We start from the raw sequence: 26602 nt of genomic DNA on the forward strand, positions 1-26602 counted from the left end.
TTTGTGTGTACATGTTGATATATCCCCGGTCGTTTGTGACTATTGGTATCTTCCCAGTTGTGTGTAATTGGTGATACCCTTGATGTCTACCATGTAGTGTGCAACGGTTGGTGCCTTTCCTATTGTGTGTAACTATTAGTGTCTATCCGGTGTTGTGTAACTGTTGGTTTTTATCCAGTTGGTCACGACTAGGGACTGTGAAAAATTGTTGGTGTCTGCATGGCTCCTATGTTACTATTGGTGCCTTCCAGGTCTGTATTGGCTTATGCCGGGTTAATAGTGTGTAACGGTTTGCGTTTACCCGTTAGAACGTGACGGTTTGTGTCTACTTAAATTAGACTTACTGGTCAGCACACTTCACCTCTTGCGTCAACTGGCGACACCTGTAATCAGGACACGGCTCACCTCACCTGAACATTCTAAAATATACAACTTTGTCCGTCATTTCAAGCAGGACAGTGACTGATGAGATAATGATGAATAGATCATCATTGTCTTCACTGGAGTCACAGCTAATCGCCTGTCAGGAAAGTATCGTCACGTACGAGGAAGGCAGGCAATGCAGAGCTGTTTTTGTCCTTATCGTGACGCCAAGCCTTGTCAGTGTCGCAGTAGCAGTGCACATCTCCAGGTGCAACATGCGATCCACCGCCTTTTGGTTGTGTGTAGCGGCCATTGTGTCTGTTGGGGGCGCTGCAGGTGAGTTATGCCTAATGTACTTACATTTCTTGTTGCGGTATCGAGTTTATAACTATTACAATATACTTGAATCTACTCTAAAACTTATTCACTCGGGAATTAACACTGTGAAGTTGTTCCCTGCAATGCGGGGGACAGGAGTTTTAACACGCCTAGGGTTAGATATTTTGACAGGTACATGTATGTTTAAATGTTGCAGGTGAAATTGAGAAATTGAGTGACATCGCCTATGTCTTGCATTCACACAATGTAGTAAGCTTAGGATATGTATCGTTGTTTTCGATTGAGAACTATAGTGGTATATATATATATATATATATATATGTGTGTGTGTGTGTGTGTGTGTGTGTGTGTGTGTGTGTGTGTGTGTGTGTGTGTGTGTGTGTGTGTGTGGCTATACTTGTGTCGTGTATCTAAACCAGGTGACTGAATAACACACGCTATTTGTCGGCTTTACTAGTATAAAGATGAGGCACTAACTGTGTTCTTTCATTAAAGTATTGGCAAACTGTGTTCTTTCATTAAAGTAGAGTACAAACTGTGTTCTTTCATTAAAGTAGTGTACAAACTGTGTTATTTCATTATAGTAGAGTACAAACTGTGTTCTTTCATTAAAGTAGTGTACAAACTGTGTTATTTCATTATAGTAGAGTACAAACTGTGTTCTTTCATTAAAGTAGTTTACAAACTGTGTTCTTTCATTAAAGTAGAGTACAAACTGTGTTCTTTCATTAAAGTAGTGTACAAACTGTGTTCTTTCATTAAAGTAGTGTACAAACTGTGTTCTTTCATTAAAGTAGTGTGCAAACTGTGTTCTTTCATTAAAGTAGTGTACAAACTGTGTTCTTTCATTAAAGTAGTGTACAAACTGTGTTCTTTCATTAAAGTAGTGTACAAACTGTGTTCTTTCATTACAGTAGTTTACAAACTGTGTTCTTTCATTAAAGTAGTGTACAAACTGTGTTCTTTCATTAAAGTAGTGTACAAACTGTGTTCTTTCATTAAAGTAGTGTACAAACTGTGTTATTTCATTATAGTAGAGTACAAACTGTGTTCTTTCATTAAAGTAGTGTACAAACTGTGTTATTTCATTATAGTAGAGTACAAACTGTGTTCTTTCATTAAAGTAGTTTACAAACTGTGTTCTTTCATTAAAGTAGAGTACAAACTGTGTTCTTTCATTAAAGTAGTGTACAAACTGTGTTCTTTCATTAAAGTAGTGTACAAACTGTGTTCTTTCATTAAAGTAGTGTGCAAACTGTGTTCTTTCATTAAAGTAGTGTACAAACTGTGTTCTTTCATTAAAGTAGTGTACAAACTGTGTTATTTCATTAAAGTAGTGTACAAACTGTGTTCTTTCATTACAGTAGTTAACAAACTGTGTTCTTTCATTAAAGTAGTGTACAAACTGTGTTCTTTCATTAAAGTAGTGTACAAACTGTGTTCTTTCATTAAAGTAGTGTACAAACTGTGTTATTTCATTATAGTAGAGTACAAACTGTGTTCTTTCATTAAAGTAGTGTACAAACTGTGTTATTTCATTATAGTAGAGTACAAACTGTGTTATTTCATTAAAGTAGTGTACAAACTGTGTTCTTTCATTAAAGTAGTGTGCAAACTGTGTTCTTTCATTAAAGTAGTGTACAAACTGTGTTCTTTCATTAAAGTAGTGTACAAACTGTGTTCTTTCATTAAAGTAGTGTACAAACTGTGTTCTTTCATTACAGTAGTTTACAAACTGTGTTCTTTCATTAAAGTAGTGTACAAACTGTGTTATTTCATTAAAGTAGTGTACAAGCTGTGTTCCTTCATTAAAGTAGTGGACAAACTGTGACCTTTCGTGAAAGTAGTGGACAAACTGTGACCTTTCGTGAAAGTAGTGGACAAACTGTGTTATTTCATTAAAGTAGTGTACAAACTGTGTTCTTTCATTAAAGTAGTGGACAAACTGTGTTATTTCATTAAAGCAGTGCACAAACTGTGTTCTTTCATTAAAGTAGTGTACACACTGTGTTCTTTCATTAAAGTAGTGTACAAACTGTGTTATTTCATTAAAGTAGTGGACAAACTGTGTTCTTTCATTAAAGTAGTGTACAAAATGTGTTCTTTCATTAAAGTAGTGTACAAACTGTGTCGTGTCATTTAAATAGTGTACAAGCTGTGTTCTTTTATTAAAGTAGTGTACACACTGTGTTCTTTCATTAAAGTAGTGTACAAACTGTGTTCTTTCATTAAAGTAGTGTACAAGCTGTGTTCTTTTATTAAAGTAGTGTACACACTGTGTTCTTTCATTAAAATAGTGTACACACTGTGTTCCTTTATTTAAGTAGTGTACAATCTGTGTTCTTTCATTAAAGTAGTGAACACACTGTGTTTATTCATTAAAGTAGTGTACACACTGTGTTCCTTTATTAAAGTAGTGTACAAGCTGTGTTCTTTCATTAAAGTCGTGTACAAACTGTGTTCTTTCATTAAAGTGGTGTACAATCTGTGTTCTTTCAGAAAAAGGTTTGTGCAAACTGTGTTTTATTTATATGTAGGAGATGGTGAGCTGAAATTGGGTTTAACGTCGCGTCCAAGATAATTGCACTTATATATAGCGACGTGCACGCACGTGTTTGTGTGGCTGCTTGTACTATTTATAGTGCTAGCTCACTGAGATACCATGCCGCAGTTTAACATGAATACCCAACTCAGACACAATATACTGACTCCGAACCGACCAGTTCTTGTTTTAGCCCATTAATGTCGAGCGCCAGACACGGTAACAACAAGTACCATCTTTTAACGTCTTTTGGTATGACGCGGCCGGGCATCACCCCGCACCTTCCGCTCTACGGGCGGACGCTCTACCACTAGACCACGAAGGCGGTCATATATATGAAAAAGTACGCAGGGGTGCAATTTGTAGTTTGCTTTGTATGAGGTTGACAAGTACATACACAGACATATACACAGATATTGCACAGACACACATATCATATGAGGTATTCTTTAAAATTATGTATATTAATTGGCATTAAACATATTGGTTATTTTTTGCACATTAAGTAGGTATAAACAAGGATAATTTATTGTTTATGTATCTTGAGGGTTCATAATATTTATGAATATGTTTACTGCACTGTCATTTCCGATGTAATTACCAATATACTTTTTCTAATAGAGGTTATGAATCACATAGAAGCAAAACATGAATATCGTCTTCTATGTACATTTTGTCATAAGTCTACAATCACCACAAATCTTATGAAACAAATTCTCAATGTAAAGAAAAAGCAATGCACAGATATGCTTCCACATGTAAAAGTGTATATTTTAACACATAGGTGGCACATTTATGAGAAGAGTGTTGAGTAGAAAACCAGTTTTGTTTTACAGTGTCAAGAAGTCTTATTTTAAATATTCTTGTAAAAATGTTAATATTCCCAATATTCTGGCTAATCCATACGAAACCAAACCAAAACTGAAGCAGAATATGTTTGATATGTCTAGCCCATGTCATAATATTATTTTAATGACACCAGAGACGTTTAAAATAGAAGTGAATATCTTGCACATAAAGTCTATCAATGATATGGGGCGGTCGGGTAGCCTAGTGGTTAAAGCGTTCGCTCGTCACGCCGAAAACCCGGGTTCGACTCCCAACATGGGTGCAATGTGTGAAGCCCATTTCTGGTGTCCCCCGCCGTGATATTGCTGGAATATTAATAAAAGCGGCGTAAAACCATACTCACTCACTATCAATGATATGACTATAATTGTTGGGATCACCAGACTTGAAGATGGGACAAATAATGCTTTTCCCCCAGATATAAGGAAAAGATCCGTCTGGGAATATTTTATTAGACTGTGTAGTACTATATAAATGATATTAAAAGGTCAGATTGATGGATCGCAGTGAGACAATTCAATTCTGTGTGTTCCAGAACAAGAAAAAAGAGAAATCTATCAATCAAGTGTTGCTCGTTTTGGGTGACGACAAGGTGAAATATTCGTAAAGTATTCTTGTACATTACAGGCCACTTTACTGAAACGTCTAATTTGGGGTGTGGCGGAGTATGATGAGGCCGGGCGAGAGTGTCGGGGTCATGGAGTGATATGAACATGTATTTCCCGGGGCGCTGGCCTCGGGCACGTGCAGCACACGTCAATCGTGTACTGAGGTGTAATCACCAACGGTGCCATTGTCACCACAGCCTGTGATAAGTCCTCAACACGAAGTAACGGTCATAACTCACAGTAACTGTGGCAGATATGGAACTGTCTGTATTCCAAATATTTATGGGTAATTTGAAACCGATATGTCACACTATAGCCCGTTCATGTGTTCACGTTTCATGAACGTAATGTTTGATCATGATCATGAAAACTGTTTGCTATTCCATAATCATTCCATATGTCATTCTCTTATACCTTCAGGTACTGTAAACATAACATTACGTATATCTATGTACACTGAGTAGGTATACTGAAGAAAGACACATCGACAGTATGCATTTGTTATTAGGTGAGTTAGTGAATGTTGTTATATGCCGTTATCAGCACTATTCGAGTTATGTCCCGACGATGTGTAAATTGACAATCCGGTGATTCATATAATGAGCATCGATCCAAGATACGATGGGATACGATGGCATGCATCAACCAAGTCACCGTGCCTGACCACCCGATTTAAGCAAGGTCGCCATACAATAAGCATGAGTTGCTGAAGATCTATTCTAACCCGGATCTCCTCGAGGCAGATTAGTACCAGTATGTAACCATAAACACAATGGGAACCAATTAGTCGTGCAACAAAAACATGTGTAAACTATGAAACCCTGTTCACAAACCAAATATTCCTCCAATATATGTATCTTTCTTTGAAGATTTACATCTGTATCACCTAATATCGTCAGCAAATAATAACAGACAGGTTTCTTCAATAGTACTGTATCCAAAAACACCACTCGGTTAATTTTTAACAATTGTTGGAGCTAATACTTGAATGTACATCACTAATGAAATCGGCGACAACATACATCCTTGTTTAACGCCTCTAGAGGAAGAGAGCACAACTGCAAAATTGGCATGGTGCAATCTGACACATGATTTTACATTATTCTATGTACTTTCAAACAATTGAGATAATTTACCAAGGTAACCTTTCTGAAAAAGTAATTTACAGTAAACTTCGTTTATAACGAATACGCTTAAAACGAACTGACGGATATAACGAACTTATTTTTAGTCCCGACCATTTGTTGTATATATGCTGTATGTATTCTTATAACGAACTACGGTTATTACGAACTAAAATTAGTGGTCCCCTCGAGTTCGTTATAACCGTAGTCTACTGTACTTCTATCCGCGCAGTAAAATGCTGTTTTAAAATCTATAAAAATACGATAGGAGCTTCCTTGTTTTTTAGCCTTAGGTACTTATGACGTAACGTATTTAAAATAGAAATGTGAGGAATACCCATCTCTGAAACCAGTCTGCGCCTCAGATACAGCTGAATGTAGTTCTACCAAAATTTTACTCTGGTATTAATAATCGAGGTGAACACTTATCCTAACGTATCAAGCAGAGTAATCCATCTGTAATTATCTGGATTCTCCTTACATCCCTGTTTAAATCATGGTATAATAAGTTCTTCATTCCATGCATCTGGGAAATGGCCTGTTGTAAGAATGTGTTTTAACAACAAAACTTACTATGGTGATAAAATGTCATCTATTACTTTTAACGCTTCTGCTGGAATGCCGTCTTAACCCGGTGATTTACCACTCTTAAATGCCTTTATTGAACGTTTTATTTCTTCTTCGGTTGTGGTATCTCCAAGAATGGCTTCACTCTCGGTACAATCCTAACAATTTGATTGATTCAGTTTTTATAACCAGTGCCCTCAAAATGACAAGTTTACTATCTTTAGTAGTAGAAGTATGTATACATAGACACGAAGAGAATGAGAACCAATTAGTTGTGTGTGAAAAGATTGTGTAAATAAAGCGACAAAACCCTTTCCACATCCAATAGAAATCTCTGCATAAAGCAGAGTCGATAGTACGATTACGACTGTATCATAATCATGTGTTTATGATTCACTATCAGGTGAGGTTTAACGTCGCGTCCAAGATTATTGCTCTTATACACGTGTGTGTGTTTGTGTGGCTGCTTGTTCTAGTCCGGACTGATGCCATTTTATAGTGCTAGCACACTGAGATACTATGCCGCAGTTTAACATGAATACCCCACTCAGACACAGCATACTGACTCCGACCCGACCAGTCCTTGTTTTAACCCCTTAATGCCGAGCGCAGGACAAGGTAACAACAAGTACCATCTTAAACGTCTTTTGGTATGACGCGGCCAGGGATCGAACCCCGCGCCTTCCTCTCTCCGGGCGGACGCTCTACCACTAGACCACGGAGGCGGTCTTATTCACTATCAAATAATGATGATGCAGGGTGATCGAGTAGGGTACAATACCGAATACACTGCACGAGTGAGTTGAGAAACAGCTGAGACACAACCGATACACCGTCATTTTGTGTACTGAATCTTGTTTTGGGCAATACGTTAGTTCCCAGGTGCGGATGGCATCTATCAATCAAGCTGACACCGTACGCAGAATTGACTTTGAAAACAACATTCAATGAATAAATTTTAAATGATTCAGCACTAAAACAAAGCTGTGATATGTGGAAGGTTGTAATTGATCGATAGCTGTACTTTAATGAAATATGACTGCTTTGAAGTTACTTTTGAATTCATTTTAAGGAATCTCTTGTGTTGTTTCATGGGCATTTTTGTATGTTTTGAAGTTGATGGATGACAACGCGGACACAATTTATGAATAACAACGTGTTTATTATAAATTTAGTACTCTAATTGTGACGTTTCGGTTTTGACTTACACGATTGTCAAGCACGTGTGATCAATGAACGTGGTGTAACATGTCATTGAGTGGGGGAAGGATTAACAGAACAAAATTTACATACATGAATGGGATTAAAACAAGGTGAACTAATAACAACAGAAGAAAATATTGTGACTACATGGTGGATAGAGAACACTTGATGAGGCCAATTAGACCTGAAGCCAATAAAACCTGAATAAGTATACGTTGGTAGAAAGATTGGAAAACAATATTGCTTAATTTGTTCAGAGGAGGCGGATGAGACGGAATTTAATATTGTGACTACATGATGGATAGAGAACACGCGATGAGACCAATTAGACCTGAAGCCAATTAAACCTGAATAAGTATACGTTGGTAGCAAGATTGGAAAACAATATTGCTTAATTTGTTCAGAGGAGGCGGATGAGACGGAATTTAATATTGTGACTACATGATGGATAGCGAACACGCGATGAGACCAATTAGACCTGAAGCCAATTAAACCTGAATAAGTATACGTTGGTAGCAAGATTGGAAAACAATATTGCTTAATTTGTTCAGAGAGGCGGATGAGACGGAATGGTTTTGATCTCTGTTGATTGAAGGCTTGTGACGGCGAATTTGGACTGCTTCTACTTGTTTATATTTTCTTGTGTTTGTACTTGTCCAAGAAAATCACTTGATAAGTTCAGTTAATTCTCTTAGATTTTCATATGATCCTATTTGATATATATTCTGAGCCGTAAAAGAAACGTCACCATGGATAGATATATGAGAAACCGTATTTGTCCAATCACTGTAAACATACTTTGAGACATATTAAAAAGATGAAACTTGGTAAAACTGATCATCAAGTTTAAAATTAAAGTGTCAAATGTTCTTAAAGTGAAACACAACACTAGTCTCTACGAAAATGGCATCACAAGTCAGTATCTCGTGTGTCCGCCATTTGCATTGATGACTGCCGTGCAACGTCGATACATGGAATGGATGAGGCGGTTGATGAAGGCCATAGGCACTTGATCCCACACTCTGAGGAACGCATGATGCAGTTCAGCTGCAGTTGTCGGCCTTGGTCGGACGTCATTCAGCCGACTTTGAATCGTCCCACAGGTGCTCAATGGGATTTAAATCGGGATTGAGGGCAGGCCACTGCATGGTTCTGATACCATTCTGCTTGGGGAAGTCTCTCGCAGTGTGAACACGGGCTTCATCATGTGCCAAATGAGGTATGGCGTGTGGTCTCAAGACTTGATCAATGTACCACTGCTGTGACACCATTGCCTCTCCCTGGACCGATGTTCTGGAAGACCACAGGGCCGACGCTCTGTGCAAGACCAATTCCACCCCTGATGATGCTCGAACCACCCAACGAGTCTCTCTCAACAACACAAGCCTCCGAATAACGTTCTCCACGGCGTCGCCAGACACTCTCTCTCTCTCTCTCTGCCATCTGCTGTTTAGATACAGTAACGGCTCTCGTCTAAGAAGAGGACTCTTCTCGACTGCTGGTGGCGCCAATGCTGGTGCTGTGTTGCTTACTGAAGACGTTCCCGTCGATGACGTGCTGTCAGAATGGGTCCTGGGTGTGGCCTGTGACAGTGGAGGTGTCTGCTCGTCAATCGCACGCACGGTGTCCGCACTAATGTGTCGTTGGTGTGTCCCCATGGTCTGTTGAGCAGTTTCCGCAGCAGTAACAAAGCTATCATGAAGATGTTGTCGCACAATCTGACGATCCTGACGTCGGGTAGTGACCCTTTGTCTTCCACTACTTGGTCGGTCATCTGTAGTTCCTGGAGCCTGTATATGGTCCTTACGTGGATTGGCTACTTGCCGGGTGGTTTGTCCAGCTTGCAATCATCCAAGGGCTTGGTGTCGCTGATTTCGTGTCAATCTTAGCATGTGGTAGCACTTCAATAACGAATGAATGTTATCCGATCTGGGTGGATTTTTATAGGGCAAGAAATGGGGGAACGCATGTGCATTTAAATTTGCACGGAACTCACGTGCATCGGGTTACCATGGCTATTGCCGTGATGTGTTTGGGCGATCAGTTTTATTGACATCTGCTTTGTTTTTTATCATCAATTTTCATTTTTCCGGACGAGGTAATGTTAAATTTTAGAGACTTTGACAAAAATTACCCAGATGTTTAAAAGACAACTTTTCATGCAATGTTACTTGGGGTGACGTTTCTTTTACGGTTCAGTATATAGCAAATAGGAGAGCAAGGCAGGATAGATTAAAAAGAAATTACAGATTGACATGGCGTTAAGAAGATTAAATTTAAATTATTAAGTAATCAGTAAAATTTGCACTTCAAACAATAACAGTTGACTGAAAAGAAGAAATGATCATTCATGATGATTGCACATCATAAAAAAATATATCATTTCATTCTGATAAAGGAACAAATATGCATATGATACAAAAGTATACATTATATTTTTCTTATAAGTGAACACATATATGAGAAAACATATTTTAGATACATAATTCTGAAAAATGAATTATACATATCCTACAAATTGTATATTATTTAAAAACATTCTGATTAATGAATACCTCCTTACCAACTTCTAACATGGCAATCAAACAGTTCATATAACATCACTGTTATGACTGGAGAGGCATAGCATATTATATAAACAGCATTCTGATGAATGAACAGATATCAGAGAAATAATATTTTATTTTATAGCACTTTTATATATAAAGGCATATCTGAGAAAACTATAGTATATAATGTCATTGTTGTTCATGCGTTCAGTCACCAGTTTGCCTGCTCCAGACTTTACCAGGCGAGCCGATCCTCGACACCTTCCAGTCGCTATATCCACTGTACGTGTAATCGCATCTTCCCGAGACAAGGGAGTTAAGTGGCTTTAAAAGTCCAGTTTCTATTAGATTTTTATAGCCAGTTAACTCCCTTGTCTCGGGGAGGTGGTGTAATCGAGGACGTGTCACTTCAGGGTTCTTTTGTGCGTTAAGATCTAATGTACAGTTTAAAAAAATCAGTGTTAATAAAATATCTGGTTAGTCCATAAATCAAAGAATACAGAGCTGCTACGGTTTACCCCCAACGGGACACTGTGATATATAGTGCTGTCTTGAAGCAACTGTCAGTATTATTACTCGGGAAAGTAGTATCTTTGATGTAATACATCCCCAAATATTTTGTGACAACTTATAAACTCCGTATCCTTGAAATGACATCTCACGAAACACCCAGATTACCGACTAACTGCAGCCCATAAATAACACAGGTTGGCCTTGTGGCTGTAAAACTCGATATGTCAAGCTGATGACAATATTAATTCCTCAAACAAACCCTTTGCTTATAGATCTGTCAGTATAGTAATCGGCATATCGGTGAATAGAAACGATCTTGGGCGTGTTTATTTTTATTTCGTTTAGCTCTTTTCAATTTGAAAGAAGGAAACAATGAAATATGAACATCGAAGAAAAATTATTACATTACACTTTTATTAATAGCAACTTCTTTTATTCTTTGTCACGACGTTTCACAGCTACTCCTTCCTCCTTCAGGTGATAGCTGAGTAAGTGCACTGAGTCTGTCTGTATGTATGTCTGTATGTCTGTATGCCTGTCTGTCTGTCTGTCTGTCTGTCTGTCTGTCTGTCTGTCTGTCTGTCTGTCTGTATGTCTGTATGTCTGTATGTCTGTCTGTCTGTCTGTATGTATGTATGTCTGTATGTCTGTATGTCTGTCTGTCTGTCTGTCTGTATGTATGTATGTCTGTATGTCTGTATGTCTGTATGCCTGTCTGTCTGTCTGTCTGTCTGTCTGTCTGTCTGTCTGTCTGTCTGTCTGTATGTATGTCTGTCTGTCTGTCTGTCTGTCTGTATGTCTGTATGTCTGTATGCCTGTCTGTCTGTCTGTCTGTATGTCTGTCTGTCTGTCTGTCTGTCTGTATGTCTGTCTGTCTGTGTGTCTGTATGTATGTATGTATGTATGTATGTATGTCTGTATGTCTGTCTGTATGTCTGTATGTATGTATGTATGTATGTATGTATGTATGTATGTCTGTCTGTCTGTGTGTCTGTATGTATGTATGTATGTATGTATGTATGTATGTCTGTATGTCTGTCTGTCTGTATGTCTGTCTGTCTGTCTGTTGATAAGGTTACACAACGTAAGATGGGATGACTGTACAGAGACAACAATATGATCATGAAGCCAGTATGATTAACAGGAGAGGTTTCAATTAAGTGAGGTGAGGTGAGGTGAAATTGGGTTTAACGTCGCGTCCAAGATTTTTGCGCTTATATAGTGACGTGCATGCACGTGTGTGTGTGGCTGCTTGTACTAGTCCGGACTGATGCCGATTTATAGTGCTAACACACTGAGATTCCATGCCACAGTTTAACATGGATACCCCATCTGACACAGTATACTGACTCCGAGACGACCAGTCCTTGTTTTAGCCCCTTTATACCCAGCGCCAGACAGGGTAACAACAAGCACCATCTTTTAACGTCTTTTGGTATGACGTTCAATTAACTACACCGGAGGTGTAGTGATGTCAAGGCTATTGTGACACAAGCATTAAGGCAATCAAGGTGTCCATAGTGGTTGATGGCGTGATCATAGCACAGTGGTGGAGTACACACTGGGTAGGTAGATACCTTGGTCTCTGTTAATGGCTGACATTGGAGAGACTTCACGCCCTTGGCCACCAGGATAAAAGAACACAAGACCTCTGTTGAAACTCTGACATGAAATTTGCCCTTTCGGAATTCTGAAAACCATATTTCCTGGTTACAAACCAAGATTCTCCATACCAACATCAGTCATGGGATAAAGGAAACTTCGAAAGCATCGAAATCCGAAGCAAGAAGCCAGCCATTAACAGAGACCAGGGTATCTACCTACCGAGTGTGAACCATTGTGGTCTAACCACATATAACCATAAACTGTAGGATTCCTTTGGAATCCCAGGACACTAGTCTCTAAGAAAAAGGCATCACAAGTAAGTAGCTCGTGTGTCCGCCATTTGCATTGATGACTGCCATGCAACGTCGATACATGGAATGGATGAGGCGGTTGATGAAGGCCATAGGCACTTGATCCAACACTCTGAGGAACGCATGATGCAGTTCAGCTGCAGTTGTCGGCCTTGGTCGGACGTCATTCAGCTTTGAATCACGTCCCACAGGTGCTCAATGGGATTCAAATCGGGATTGAGGGCAGGCCACTGCATGGTTCTGATACCATTCTGCTTGGGTAAGTCTCTCTCAGTGTGAACACGGGCTTCATCATGTGCCAAATGAGGTATGGCGTGTGGTCTCAAGACTTGATCAATGTACCACTGCTGTGACACCATTGCCTCTCCCTGGACCGATGTTCTGGAAGACCACAGGGCCGACGCTCTGTGCAAGACCAATTCCACCCCTGATGATGCTCGAACCACCCAACGAGTCTCTCTCAACAACACAAGCCTCCGAATAACGTTCTCCACGGCGTCGCCAGACACTCTCTCTCTCTGCCATCTGCTGTTTAGATACAGTAACGGCTCTCGTCTAAGAAGAGGACTCTTCTCGACTGCTGGTGGCGCCAATGCTGGTGCTGTGTTGCTTACTGAAGACGTTCCCGTCGATGAGGTGCTGTCAGAATGGGTCCTGGGTGTGGCCTGTGACAGTGGAGGTGTCTGCTCGTCAATCGCACGCACGGTGTCCGCACTAATGTGTCGTTGGTGTGTCCCCATGGTCTGTTGAGCAGTTTCCGCAGCAGTAACAAAGCTATCATGAAGATGTTGTCGCACAATCTGACGATCCTGACGTCGGGTAGAGACCCTTTGTCTTCCACTACTTGGTCGGTCATCTGTAGTTCCTGGAGCCTGTATATGGTCCTTACGTTGATTGGCTACTTGCCCTGCGGTTTGTCCAGCTTGCAATCATCCAAGGGCTTGGTGTCGCTGATTTCGTGTCAATCTTAGCATGTGGTAGCACTTCAATAACGAATGAATGTTATCCGATCTGGGTGGATTTTTATAGGGCAAGAAATGGGGGAACGCATGTGCATTTAAATTTGCACGGAACTCACGTGCATCGGGTTACCATGGCTATTGCCGTGATGTGTTTGGGCGATCAGTTTTATTGACATCTGCTTTGTTTTTTATCATCAATTTTCATTTTTCCGGACAAGGTAACGTTAAATTTTAGAAACTTTGACAAAAATTACCCAGATATTTAAAAGACAACTTTTCATGCAATGTTACTTGGGGTGACGTTTCTTTTACGGTTCAGTATATAGCAAATAGGAGAGCATGGCAGGAGAGATTAAAAAGAAATTACAGATTGACATGGCGTTAAGAAGATTAAATTTAAATTATTAAGTAATCAGTAAAATTTGCACTTCAAACAATAACAGTTGACTGAAAAGAAGAAATGATCATTCATGATGATTGCACATCATAAAATAATATATCATTTCATTCTGATAAAGGAACAAATATGCATATGATACAAAAGTATACATTATATTTTTCTTATAAGTGAACACATATATGAGAAAACATATTTTAGATACATAATTCTGAAAAATGAATTATACATATCCTACAAATTGTATATTATTTAAAAACATTCTGATTAATAAATACCTCCTTACCAACTTCTAACATGGCAATCAAACAGTTCATATAACATCACTGTTATGAATGAAGAGGCATAGCATATTATATAAACAGCATTCGGATGAATGAACAGATATCAGAGAAATAATATTTTATTTTATAGCACTTTTATATATGAAGGCATATCTGAGAAAACTATAGTATATAATGTCATTGTTGTTCATGCGTTCGGTCACCAGTTTGCCTGCTCCAGACTTTACCAGGCGAGCCGATCCTCGACACCTTCCAGTCGCTATATCCACTGTACGTGCAATCGCATCTTCCCGAGGCAAGGGAGTTAAGTGACTTTAAAAGTCCAGTTTCTACTGGACTTTTATAGCCAGTTAACTCCCTTGTCTCGGTGAGGTGGTGTAATCGAGGGCGTGTCACTTCAGGGTTCTTTTGTGCGTTAAGATCTAATGAACAGTTTAAAAAAATCAGTGTTAATAAAATATCTGGTTAGTCCATAAATCAAAGAATACAGAGCTGCTGCGGTTTACCCCCAACGGGAAACTGTGATATATAGTGCTGTCTTGAAGCAACTGTCAGTATTATTACTCGGGAAAGTAGTATCTTTGATGTAATACATCCCCAAATATTTTGTGACAACTTATAAACTCCGTATCCTTGAAATGACATCTCACGAAACACCCAGATTACCGACTAACTGCAGCCCATAAATAACACAGGTTGGCCTTGTGGCTGTAAAACTCGATATGTCAAGCTGATGACAATATTAATTCCTCAAACAAACCCTTTGCTTATAGATCTGTCAGTATAGTAATCGGCATATCGGTGAATAGAAACGATCTTGGGCGTGTTTATTTTTATTTCGTTTAGCTCTTTTCAATTTGAAAGAAGGAAACAATGAAATATGAACATCGAAGAAAAATTATTACATTACACTTTTATTTATAGCAACTTCTTTTATTCTTTGTCACGACGTTTCACAGCTACTCCTTCCTCCTTCAGGTGATAGCTGAGTAAGTGCACTGAGTCTGTCTGTATGTATGTCTGTATGTCTGTATGCCTGTCTGTATGTCTGTCTGTCTGTCTGTCTGTCTGTCTGTCTGTCTGTCTGTCTGTCTGTCTGTCTGTCTGTATGTCTGTATGCCTGTCTGTATGTCTGTCTGTCTGTCTGTCTGTCTGTCTGTCTGTATGTATGTCTGTCTGTCTGTCTGTCTGTCTGTCTGTCTGTCTGTCTGTATGTATGTATGTATGTCTGTCTGTCCGTGGATAAGGTTACACAACGTAAGATGGGATGACTGTACAGAGACAACAATATGATCATGAAGCCAGTATGATTAACAGGAGAGGTTTCAATTAAGTGAGGTGAAATTGGGTTTAACGTCGCTTCCAAGATTTTTGCGCTTATATAGTGACGTGCATGCACGTGTGTGTGTGGCTGCTTGTACTAGTCCGGACTGATGCCGATTTATAGTGCTAACACACTGAGATTCCATGCCGCAGTTTAACATGGATACCCCATCTGACACAGTGTACTCACTCCGAGCCGACCAGTCCTTGTTTTAGCCCTTTAATGCCGAGCGCCTGACAGGGTAACAACAAGTACCATCTTTTAACGTCTTTTGGTATGACGTTCAATTAAGTACACCGGAGGTGTAGTGATGTCAAGGTTATTGTGACACAAGCATTAAGGCAATCAAGGTGTCCATAGTGGTTGATGACGTGATCATAGCACAGTGGTGGAGTACACACTGGGTAGGTAGATACCTTGGTCTCTGTTAATGGCTGACATTGGAGAGACTTCACGCCCTTGGCCACCAGGATAAAAGAACACAAGACCTCTGTTGAAAACTCTGACATGAAATTTGCCCTTTCGGAATTCTGACAACCATAGTTCCTGGTTACAAACCAAGATTCTCCATACCAACATCAGTCATGGGATAAAGGAAACTTCGAAAGCATCGAAATCCGAAGCAAGAAGCCAGCCATTAACAGAGACCAGGGTATCTACCTACCGAGTGTGAACCATTGTGGTCTAACCACATATAACCATAAACTGTAGGATTCCTTTGGAATCCCAGGAATCCGAAACAATCACCTTGCCAGCTGATGTAACAGACTTTGCATTTATCGGAGGAGTATACGTTAGATTTTCCCACTGCTTTGAATTTTGTTCTGTGTATGTCCTATACTGGTGATCCTAAGAGACTCGCCCATGGTTACAAATCATGCAACAAAATCAGCTGGGTCTGCTCCAAATCGGAGCAACGTCTTACGAGAGCCAATAAACATGGACCGGTTCCGTTCAGGAGTCAGAAGCCTTGGAACCCAGCGTCCTGAAACCTTTGTCATGCATAGTTCACATTCTCAAGGTGTTTTGGGGGGCACGGGTGGCCCAGTCGTCTATGGCGCCGCGATTCGCTGTGCAGAGTTGCGTCCCTTGGCCACGCCAGAAACCTTTGATTGTGGGTTCGAATCCCGGTTCGTTCCGATTATGTTCCTAGGTTTGTCAGCACCATACCCGTGCTCGTGGGTTTCACCGAAGTGGTAAACTTCTGAGACCTGCATCACTTCGGGCTTTCCTCCCACATTAAGCTGACACGCCGTGATATAACTGGAATACTGTTTAAAGCGGCGTTAAACCCAACTCACTCACTCACTCACTCACTCACTAAAAGCGTATTGGCTGTGTCAAGTGTTGTGAGTCTTCAATCATCCAAAATCAGATCACATACTTTCCATAGTGGTGCCAGTTGAAGGTCGTCCTGATCGTGGATGATCTTTGGGGCTCTCTCTTCCCAACTTGATCTCTGCTGTTAGGCATACACGTTACAAGTTATCGAACGACGGTTATCGAAAAGATACTTGCAATAAGGCTGTGGCAGTTAACAATATCTCATAGCGGCCAACTTATTTGCAAAGGAAATGGCTATTCGATGGTGATGTGGTTAATACAGGTATCTCATTTGTGTTTTATAAATTACGTTTCAAGTGTTTCGGCGACCTTTTTCAGCTCAGTAACGTTTTATAAAGTTTGTATTTTTTGGTCTAATCCAATTTTCAAGTGTATACACTCTTTTTCTAAAGGTATAGTTGTTTCTTGTCAGATAAGGGGGCACGGGTGGCCCAGTCGTCTAGGGCGCCGCGATTCGCTGTCCAGAGTTGCGTCCCTTGGCCACGCCAGAACCCTATGATTGTGGGTTCGAATCCCGGTTCGCCCCGATTATGTTTCTAGGTTTGTCAGCACCATACCCGTGCTCGTGGGTTTCACCGAAGTGGTAAACTTCTGAGACCTGCATCACTTCGGGCTTTCCTCCCACATTAAGCTGACACGCCGTGATATAACTGGAATACTGTTAAAAGCGGCGTTAAACCTAACTCACTCACTCACTCTTGTCAGATATCCATGGACGTTTGAAGATTTGCTAATGACAAAAATTGTTGCACATGATATCAATCATTGTATTGTCTGATCCAGACTGGATTATTTACAGGCCACGGTGATGTATCTGGAATATTTATTATTTATTATTATTATAGTGCGATGTTCAGCAACAAACAACACACAAATATTATCTCATTTTACAATGTCTTCCCATCTAAGAATTGACGAGTTGAATTATCAGTGTGACAGTAACGACGTCAATGCCCTACATAAAACCCTTTTCGCAGAATGTTTGGTATTGTTCGTATTGTTGTAAATGTTTTATGATAAACTTAATGTTGAAGATAATAACGTGAAGATCCGGGGTAGAATTGGTCTTCAGCAACCCATGCTAGCCGTAAAAGGCGACTATGCTTGTCGTAAGAGACGACAAACGGGATCGGGAGGTCAGGCTCGCTGACTTGGTTGATGCAAGTCATCGTATCCCAATTGCGTGGATCATGATGTCAATCACTGGCCTGTCTGGTCCAGACTCGATTACTAACAAACCGCCGTTATCTAGCTGCAATATTGCTGAGTGCGGCGTTAAACAACAAACAGACAAACATAATGTTGAAGACATAACCTTGACTTGACCCTTAATGTTAACTGAGTGTTGTTTCTAACAGGCATATCGAGGAAGGTGTCATGTTTCAAGCCTCTTCCTCCAACCCGTACCAATGTAACAACTGACACCTCTGCTTCTACAACAACAAACCAGTCAACATTCGGCATCGACCTTCTCTCAACACACCCCTTGTTAAACGATACATTGCAAAACGGTACAGACGTCTCAGCCGATCAGGGGAAACTAGACCAGGTTGTTAACGGCGTGTACAAAGATCGAGAGACTCCACAACCCTTCGGGCCCTATGTTTATAGGGGACCCCAGGGTGCGGTGGTGGCTAGGCGGGGCTACATAGAACCAGACGAGGAGTTATGGGACGAAGAGCCAGACGAGTGGGAACCTCGTCACCAGCCTCGTAACAACCTTGGAATTTTAGGTAACCGTCTTATGGGTGGAGGTAATGGCAATGGATGGAGAGGTAACAGGCCCAGGGGAACGGGTAACCGGGGCTTGTATAGGGAGCCCGACGAGGAAGAAGAGGAAGAAGAGGAGGAGGAGGAGGAGGAGGAAGAGGATGGACCACGCTCAGGACGTCCGAATACTTGGACAGGAAACAGAAACAACTGGGGTGGTCCAGTAAATGGGGTGAATGCAAGGCCAGCGTTCGGACTGACCAGGAGACCTCCCAGTGCTTGGACCGGAGGTAGCTTGTGGAGGCGTCAAGTGTCGGACCGGAAACGGAGACAAGTGGCCGTTGTCTCGGGGAAGGTATCATGTGACCCCTTTCATAAAATAAGAATCGTCAATGTGACAGTGGGCTACTCTCACGACGGCATATGTAACAGCAGACGGCCAAGGTGTCGCAGGGATGCTACTTTAGATCAACAGGTGGCGCTTTGTGATGGCGCGGAGTCATGTGACCTCAGCTATGAACAGACGCCATTTGCAGAATGTCCTCGAGCAATCAATTTCGTCACCGTTGAACATGAATGTTTGCCAGGTGTGTAAAATAGATAAAATCGCACCATTTTTCCAAGGCTTCAGTTTTCCAAATTGATAATTGTTAATATTTCTTGTCAAATAGGTAAACATGTTTTTTATTTGTTCATTCTTTTAATTTTCGCAACACCACAAACATGATCATTGTTATACGGGTTGCATAAGCAATGGAGCTCTCAGTAATGAAACGCATTTCAATACATCTGAAACGAGTTTGGTAGCAGCAGTTTTAACAAAACAGCCACTCGTAACGTTAAATCGAAATGTGAACCTTTACGTTGTATAATACCTGTACATATCTGTAAATGTATTTTTTACAGATGAATCCACATTTGGTATATGTGACTTGGCAATTACAAGTAAAAATGGCCCCGTCATAGTTACATCCCCTGGCTATCCAGGAGGCACGTCGGGGAGGGCGGGAGACTTCATGACGTGTGAGTGCGTCCTCAGAACGGAGCCAAACTCCTCCATCACCATTACGGCCCTGTCAACTAACATGGCGGGCAACGAGACCCTGTGCACCGAGGACATGCTTCTCATGGAGAAGAAGACCCACCCAGAGGCCAAGAAGTTCATGGTCGTGGGGGAATTGTGTGGAAAGACTCGTCGAGAAGCCCAACCCCTCGGTAGCAATGTCATCCGGATGACGTACCTGACAGAGATACCTGCCGTGGCCGACAGGACCGGCTTCCTCGGCATATTCGAAGGTGAGTTTTGTATACAGTGATAAGCTTTATCCTCATCAGAGGTGCGTGTGCTCTACCCTGATAAAACGCATTCAGCTCAAGTATGCTCGATAATTTTTTTAGTTTCAATCTTTAATGGGATGTGAGCCCTACCCTGAAAACAAGTATTCCACAAGGAGCAGCTCCAACCTGTAAGGGGGGCACGGGTGGCCCAGTCGTCTAAGGCGCCGCAATTCGCTGTACAGAGTTGCGTCCCTTGGCCACGCCAGAAACCTATGATTGTGGGTTCAAATCCCGGTTCGCCCTAATTATGTTTCTAGGTTGGTCAGCACCATACCCGTGCTCGTGGGTTTCACCGAAGTTGTAAACGTCTAAGACCTGCATCACTTCGGGCTTTCCTCCCACATTAAGCTGACTTGCCGTGAAATGATTGGAATACTGTTAAAAGCGGCGTTAAACACAACTCACTCACTAAGGAGGTGAGTGTCGCACCCTGAACGCACGTGTTGCACAAAGATCAGCTCCAACCGTTTAGGAGTCAAGTGTCGTACCCTGAACACAAGGATCAACTCCAACCTGTTAGGAGGTAAGTGCCGTGCCCTGAACACAAGGATCAGCTCCAACCTGTTAGGAGGCGAGTGTGGTACTCTGAACACAAGGATCAGCTCCATCCTGTTAGGAGGTGAGTGTCGTACCTTGAACACAAGGATCAGCTCCATCATGTTAGGAGGTGAGTTCGTTACCCTGAACACAAGGATCAGCTCTAACCTGTTAGGAGGTGAGTGTCGTACCTTGAACACAAGAATCAGCTCCATCCTGTTAGGAGGTGAGTGTCGTACCTTGAACACAAGGATCAGCTCCATCCTGTTAGGAGGTGAGTTCGTTACCCTGAACACAAGGATCAGCTCCATCCTGTTAGGAGGTGAGTTCTTTACCCTGTCCACAAGGATCATCTCCAACCTGTAAGGGGGTGAGTGTCGTACCCTGAACACAAGGATCAACTCCATCCTGTTAGGAGGTAAGTGCCGTGCCCTGAACACAAGGATCAGCTCCAACCTGTTAGGAGGTGAGTGTCGTACCTTGAACACAAGGATCAGCTCCATCATGTTAGGAGGTGAGTTCGTTACCCTGAACACAAGGATCAGCTCTAACCTGTTAGGAGGTGAGTGTCGTACCTTGAGCACAAGAATCAGCTCCATCCTGTTAGGAGGTGAGTGTCGTACCTTGAACACAAGGATCAGCTCCATCCTGTTAGGAGGTGAGGTCGTTACCCTGAACACAAGGATCAGCTCCATCCTGTTAGGAGGTGAGTTCTTTACCCTGAACACAAGGATCAGCTCTAACCTGTTAGGAGTCGAGTGTCGTACCCTGAACACAAGGATCAGCTCCAACCTGCTAGGAGTCGAGTGTCGTACCCTGAACACAAGGATCAGCTCCATCCTGTTAGGAGGTGAGTGTCGTACCCTGAACAAAAGATCAGCCCCAACCCTTAAGGAGGCGAGTGTCGAACCCTGAACACAAGGATCAGCTCCAACATGTTAGGGGGTGAGTTCGGTACCCTGAACGCAAGGATCAGCACCAACCTGTTAGGGGGTGAGTTCGGTACCCTGAACGCAAGGATCAGCCCCAACCCGTGAGGAAGTGAGTTTCGTACCCTGAATACAAGGTTAAGGTCGAACATGTAAGGAGGTAAGTGCCGTGCCCTGAACACAAGGACCAGCTCTAACCTGTATGGAGATAAGTGCCGTGCCCTGAACACAAGGACCAGCTCTAACCTGTATGGAGGTGAGTGTCGTACCCTGAACACAAGGATCAGCTCCAACCTGTATGGAGGTGAGTGTCGTACCCTGAACACAAGGACCAGCTCTAACCTGTCAGGAGGTGAGTGTCGTACCCTGACGACAGGGATCAGCTCCAGCCTGCTGGCTATACAGGCAAAGAGTGTTGTACGAACAAAGGCCTCGTCTCGACGTACCAATGAATGTGTTTAGTTTGGACTGTTGTTGCTCTAACTCCCCCCCACAGACCTGGACACCATGGTGTCCCTGACAGCCGTGACATGTAGGTACATCATCACGAATAGTCCACTGATTATGCGAAAAAGGTCGTAAGTGTCTTTAGTTTTCTATATTCTGACTTTATTCCAGCCCATGGTCCCAACTCCAGCCAAGCTGCCCTGCTCATGACCTGCCGTGACATCAGCTCCGTCCCGGCCATCACAGAACAGGGGACGCAACCCAGCAACGCGCCAAGGTAGTTAAACTGTTATTTATTCCGTTTGAATTTGGACACAGCTACAGGATGACTTCTCAATGGCGAAAGACATCTGCAAGGATGGTAGATAGATCAAAATCCCATTGCTAATGGAAAGAAAAATTCATTGCAGCAATTGATGATATCACTAGGCATGTAGAAAATGATCATACACTCACTCACTCACTCACTCACTCACTCACTCACTTACTCACTCACTCACTCACTCACTCACTCACTCACTCACTCACTCACTCACTCAATCAATCACTCACTCACCCCAAAAAAACACCCACCCAACCACCCACCCACTCACTCACTCACTCACCCTCTCACTCACTCACTCACTCACTCACTCACTCACTCACTCACTCACTCAGAATTCTGTTAACCGACCCCCTGTTTAATCCCTCACGGTTATCGTTTTCCGCGTCTAGATTAATGTTTGCCTGATACAGTGTTGGATTCAGTCTATTACCTCACTTCTTTCTATCCCGTGAATGTTACATAGTACCAAGCCAGCGACAAAGGACCATGCAACGACCAAGTGGACGCTAAAGGTTTGATCTGTATAGTTGAAAACAATGCATCATTTTTTCTATGTGCAGTGCAAGCAAACCCATAACAACATCAGCCCCCAACGTGGTAAAGACGACAGCATCCATCGCCTCCGCTGGTGGAGTTGGTGCCGTCATGGGAGGGGAAGGGAGGGACCCGGTGAAGGATGAGGCTGCTGATGCTATACCAGGTACGTGATATACTGGTCCTGGGGAACAAAAGCGTCGGTGCGATGTATTGGATAAATCTGGATAGGTGTAGATGGATAGAAATGGATGATTTAGACGGGATGGTCGGGGTTGGTGCAGATGGAATGGTCAGGGTGGCGTAGATGGAATGGTCGGGGTGGTGTAGATGGAATGGTCGGGGTGGTGCAGATGGAATGGTCGGGGTGGTACAGATGGAATGGTCGGGGTGGTGTAGATGGAATGGTCGAGTTGGTGTAGATGGAATGGTCGGGGTGGTGCAGATGGAATGGTCGGGGTGGTGCAGATGGAATGGTCGGGGTGGTGTAGATGGAATGGTCGGGGTGATGTAGATGGATAGATATGGATGATTTAGATGGGATCGTCGGGGTTGGTGCAGATGGAACGGTCGGGGTGGTGCGGATGGAATGGTCGGGGTGGATTTAGATGGGATCGTCGGGGTTGGTGCAGATGGAATGGTCGGGGTGGTGTAGATGGAATGGTCGGGGTGGTGTAGATGGAATGGTCGGGGTGAATTTAGATGGGATCGTCGGGGTTGGTGCAGATGGAATGGTCGGGGTGGTGTAGATGGAATGGTCGGGGTGGTGTAGATGGAATGGTCGGGGTGGTGCAGATGGAATGGTCGGGGTGGTGCAGATGGAATGGTCGGGGTGAATTTAGATGGGATCGTCGGGGTGGTGCAGATGGAATGGTCGGGGTGGTGCAGATGGAATGGTCGGGGTGGTGTAGATGGAATGGTCGGGGTGGTGCAGATGGAATGGTCGGGGTGGATTTAGATGGGATCGTCGGGGTTGGTGCAGATGGAATGGTCGGGGTGGTGCAGATGGAATAGTCTGGGTGGTGTAGATGGAATGGTCGGGGTGGTGCAGATGGAATGGTCGGGGTGGTGCAGATGGAATGGTCGGGGTGGTGTAGATGGAATGGTCGGGGTGGTGCAGATGGAATGGTCGGGGTGGTGTAGATGGAATGGTCGGGGTGGTGCAGATGGAATGGTCGGGGTGGATTTAGATGGGATCGTCGGGGTTGGTGCAGATGGAATGGTCGGGGTGGTGCAGATGGAATAGTCTGGGTGGTGTAGATGGAATGGTCGGGGTGGTGCAGATGGAATGGTCGGGGTGGTGCAGATGGAATGGTCGGGGTGGTGTAGATGGAATGGTCGGGGTGGTGCAGATGGAATGGTCGGGGTGGTGCAGATGGAATGGTCGGGGTGGTGCAGATGGAATGGTCGGGGTGGTGTAGATGAAATGGTCGGGGTGGATTTAGACGGGATGGTCGGGGTTGGTGCAGATGGAATGGTCGGGGTGGTGTAGATGGAATGGTCGGGGTGGTGCAGATGGAATGGTCGGGGTGTTGCAGATGGAATGGTCAGGGTGGTGTAGATGGAATGGTCGGGGTGGTGCAGATGGAATGGTCGGGGTGGTGCAGATGGAATGGTCGGGGTGGTGTAGATGGAATGGTCGAGGTGGGTGTAGATGGATAGATATCGATGATTTAGATGGAATGGTCGAGGTGGGTGTAGAAGGAATGGTCGGGATGTGTGTCAATGGAATAATGGAGGGGTTGGATGTAGATCGAATGATGGAGGGGTTGGATGTAGGTGGAATGCATGGGGTGATATAGATGGATAGGTTAGTGTGAAATGTAAATGAGTGTATTGGTTTTGCAGGGGGACTTCTCTCGGGTGTCGTGGCGTCTCTCGTCTCCGTCATCGCCATCATGGGCAGCATCTTCGTCTACCTGCTCTACAGAAGGTAAGCAAGTTACATTATGTTTGTACTAGAACACAGTCGTTTGAACGTCAAGAAGTAAATGCAGTAGTTAAACAACGCAAGACTCACGCTTTATTTCACTCTAACAGATGATCAATCATTAACTTTTTGCACTGTTACGTACGGTAAGTCTACGATCTCTTCTTTTTATAGGGCGGTCGGGTAGCCTAGTGGTTAAAGCGTTCGCTCGTCACGCCGAAGACCCGGGTTCGATTCCCGACATGGGTACAATGTGTGAAGCCCATTTCTGGTTTCCCCCGCCGTGATATTGCTGGAATATTGCTAAAAGCGGCGTTAAACAATACTCATTCACTCACTCATTTTGTACAGGTCCCAGAGGAAGAAGATGAAGGAATACAACCGACAGTCTACTGGAAGCAGTGGGTCCTGGTACAATGACCCAACCTATACTGAAGCCGCGTACAACCAGCCCGACACACCCGCCACTGTCAGTCAGCCCGAGATCCCTGTACAAAAGACAACAGTTGACAGTGCCACATACACATCGCCACAAGAAATAACGCCGGCGTCTACAACATCCACCGAAACAGCGGCACCGACTCCAGCACCACCTCCTTCTGCCCCACCGAGGCGGAACAGGAAACGCCAACAACGAGACGACATCGTCTACGACAATGCTGGCGCTGGCACGGAAGATGACTACGCTAGCATATCGGACATCTATAACAACGCCAATCTGAAGTAAACTATGGCGCCGTGATCGTTCCGGTCGGTGCACCCCACCCTTGCATGGCGTCTTTTCCCTTGTGAACAGGATTGGTATGTCTTCCGTGTGTCGAAGTGTTGCGCCTATTGTGGGACAGCTTCATCCGCGCCCTGATGTCACATGCCAAGCTGTGCTTATACTCATTGCCTGGCCCCAGCGACAGTGAAATGTAAATTTTTAAAATATTCACACCAACATAAATTATTTATCAACTTTTTAACTCCATGGTCACGTTAGGAATCTTCGCATTTTTTTTGGACAACCAACTGTGCCTTAGTAGGAAAGGAGCTATGCGCCAACACATTTTGGAAATATTTAGCCTTGTTATAATTGCACACGTCGAGCACCGCTTAACTTCCATATTTCCACCTGTCTCAATAAAATCATGAACACATGCTGAGCAATTCTTGACTTCCCATCCACAATTCAGTGCATACCGTGCTCTGCTTACCCCAAGACCACAATTCAATGCATACCGAACGCTGCTTACCCCAAGACCTCAATTCAGTACATACCGAACGCTGCTTATCACAGACCACAATTCAGTGCATACCGAACGCTTCTTATCACAGACTATATATTCAGTACATACCGAAGGCTGCTTATCACAGACCACAATTCAGTGCATACCGAGCGCTGCTTATCACAGACCACAATTCAGAACATACGGAACGCCGCTTATCCCAGACCACAATTCAGAACATATCGAAAGCTGCTTATCACAGACCACAATTCAGTGCATACCGAACGCTGCTTATCACAGACCACAATTCAGTGCATACCGAGCGCTGCTTATCACAGACCACAATTCAGAACATACGGAACGCTGCTTATCCCAGACCACAATTCAGAACATATCGAAAGCTGCTTATCACAGACCACAATTCAGTGCATACCGAACGCTGCTTATCCCAGACCACAATTCAGAACATACCGAACGATGCTCACTCCAGACTATAATTCAGTACATACTGAGCGCTGCTTATCCCCAGACTATAATTCAGTACATACCGAGCGCTGTTTGTCCCCAGACTATAATTAAGTACATAACGAGTACTGCTTACCACTGAGCCAATATTCAGAGCAAATCGAGCGCTGCTTACCTCCAGACCATAATTCATTCCATACCAAGTGCTGCTTCCCCTAAGCAATACTTAAGTCAGCGAGCCTGACCTCCCGATCCCGTTAGTCGCCTCTTATGACGAGCAGTGTCGCCTTTT

The 26602-nt window shown here is 43.0% G+C and overlaps 1 protein-coding gene across 1 annotated transcript; it reads left to right on the plus strand.

The window, feature by feature from the left end:
- Positions 1-461: 461 nt before the first annotated feature.
- On the plus strand, positions 462-25777 carry LOC124113642. Its single transcript, XM_046474101.2, has 7 exons — positions 462-699; positions 18243-19181; positions 19501-19890; positions 22017-22122; positions 22731-22870; positions 24553-24637; positions 24986-25777. Exons 1-7 carry the CDS (start codon positions 474-476, stop codon positions 25359-25361), a joined length of 2262 nt encoding a protein of 753 aa, XP_046330057.2. The 5' UTR covers positions 462-473; the 3' UTR covers positions 25362-25777.
- The last annotated feature ends 825 nt before the right edge of the window (positions 25778-26602 follow it).

Source organism: Haliotis rufescens, unplaced genomic scaffold (assembly GCF_023055435.1).
Source record: "Haliotis rufescens isolate VD_foot unplaced genomic scaffold, xgHalRufe1.0.p SCAF_5, whole genome shotgun sequence".
Taxonomy (NCBI): domain Eukaryota; kingdom Metazoa; phylum Mollusca; class Gastropoda; order Lepetellida; family Haliotidae; genus Haliotis; species Haliotis rufescens.

What these genes read in the sequence shown, in the direction of transcription:
- LOC124113642 (XM_046474101.2), top strand. Translation starts at nt 474, where the DNA reads ATGATGAATAGATCATCATTGTCTTCACTGGAGTCACAGCTAATCGCC. An exon ending in GTCTGTTGGGGGCGCTGCAG is followed by an intron (nt 700 to 18,242) that starts GTGAGTTATGCC and finishes TGTTTCTAACAG; the next exon opens with GCATATCGAGGAAGGTGTCA. An exon ending in GGCTGCTGATGCTATACCAG is followed by an intron (nt 22,871 to 24,552) that starts GTACGTGATATA and finishes TTGGTTTTGCAG; the next exon opens with GGGGACTTCTCTCGGGTGTC.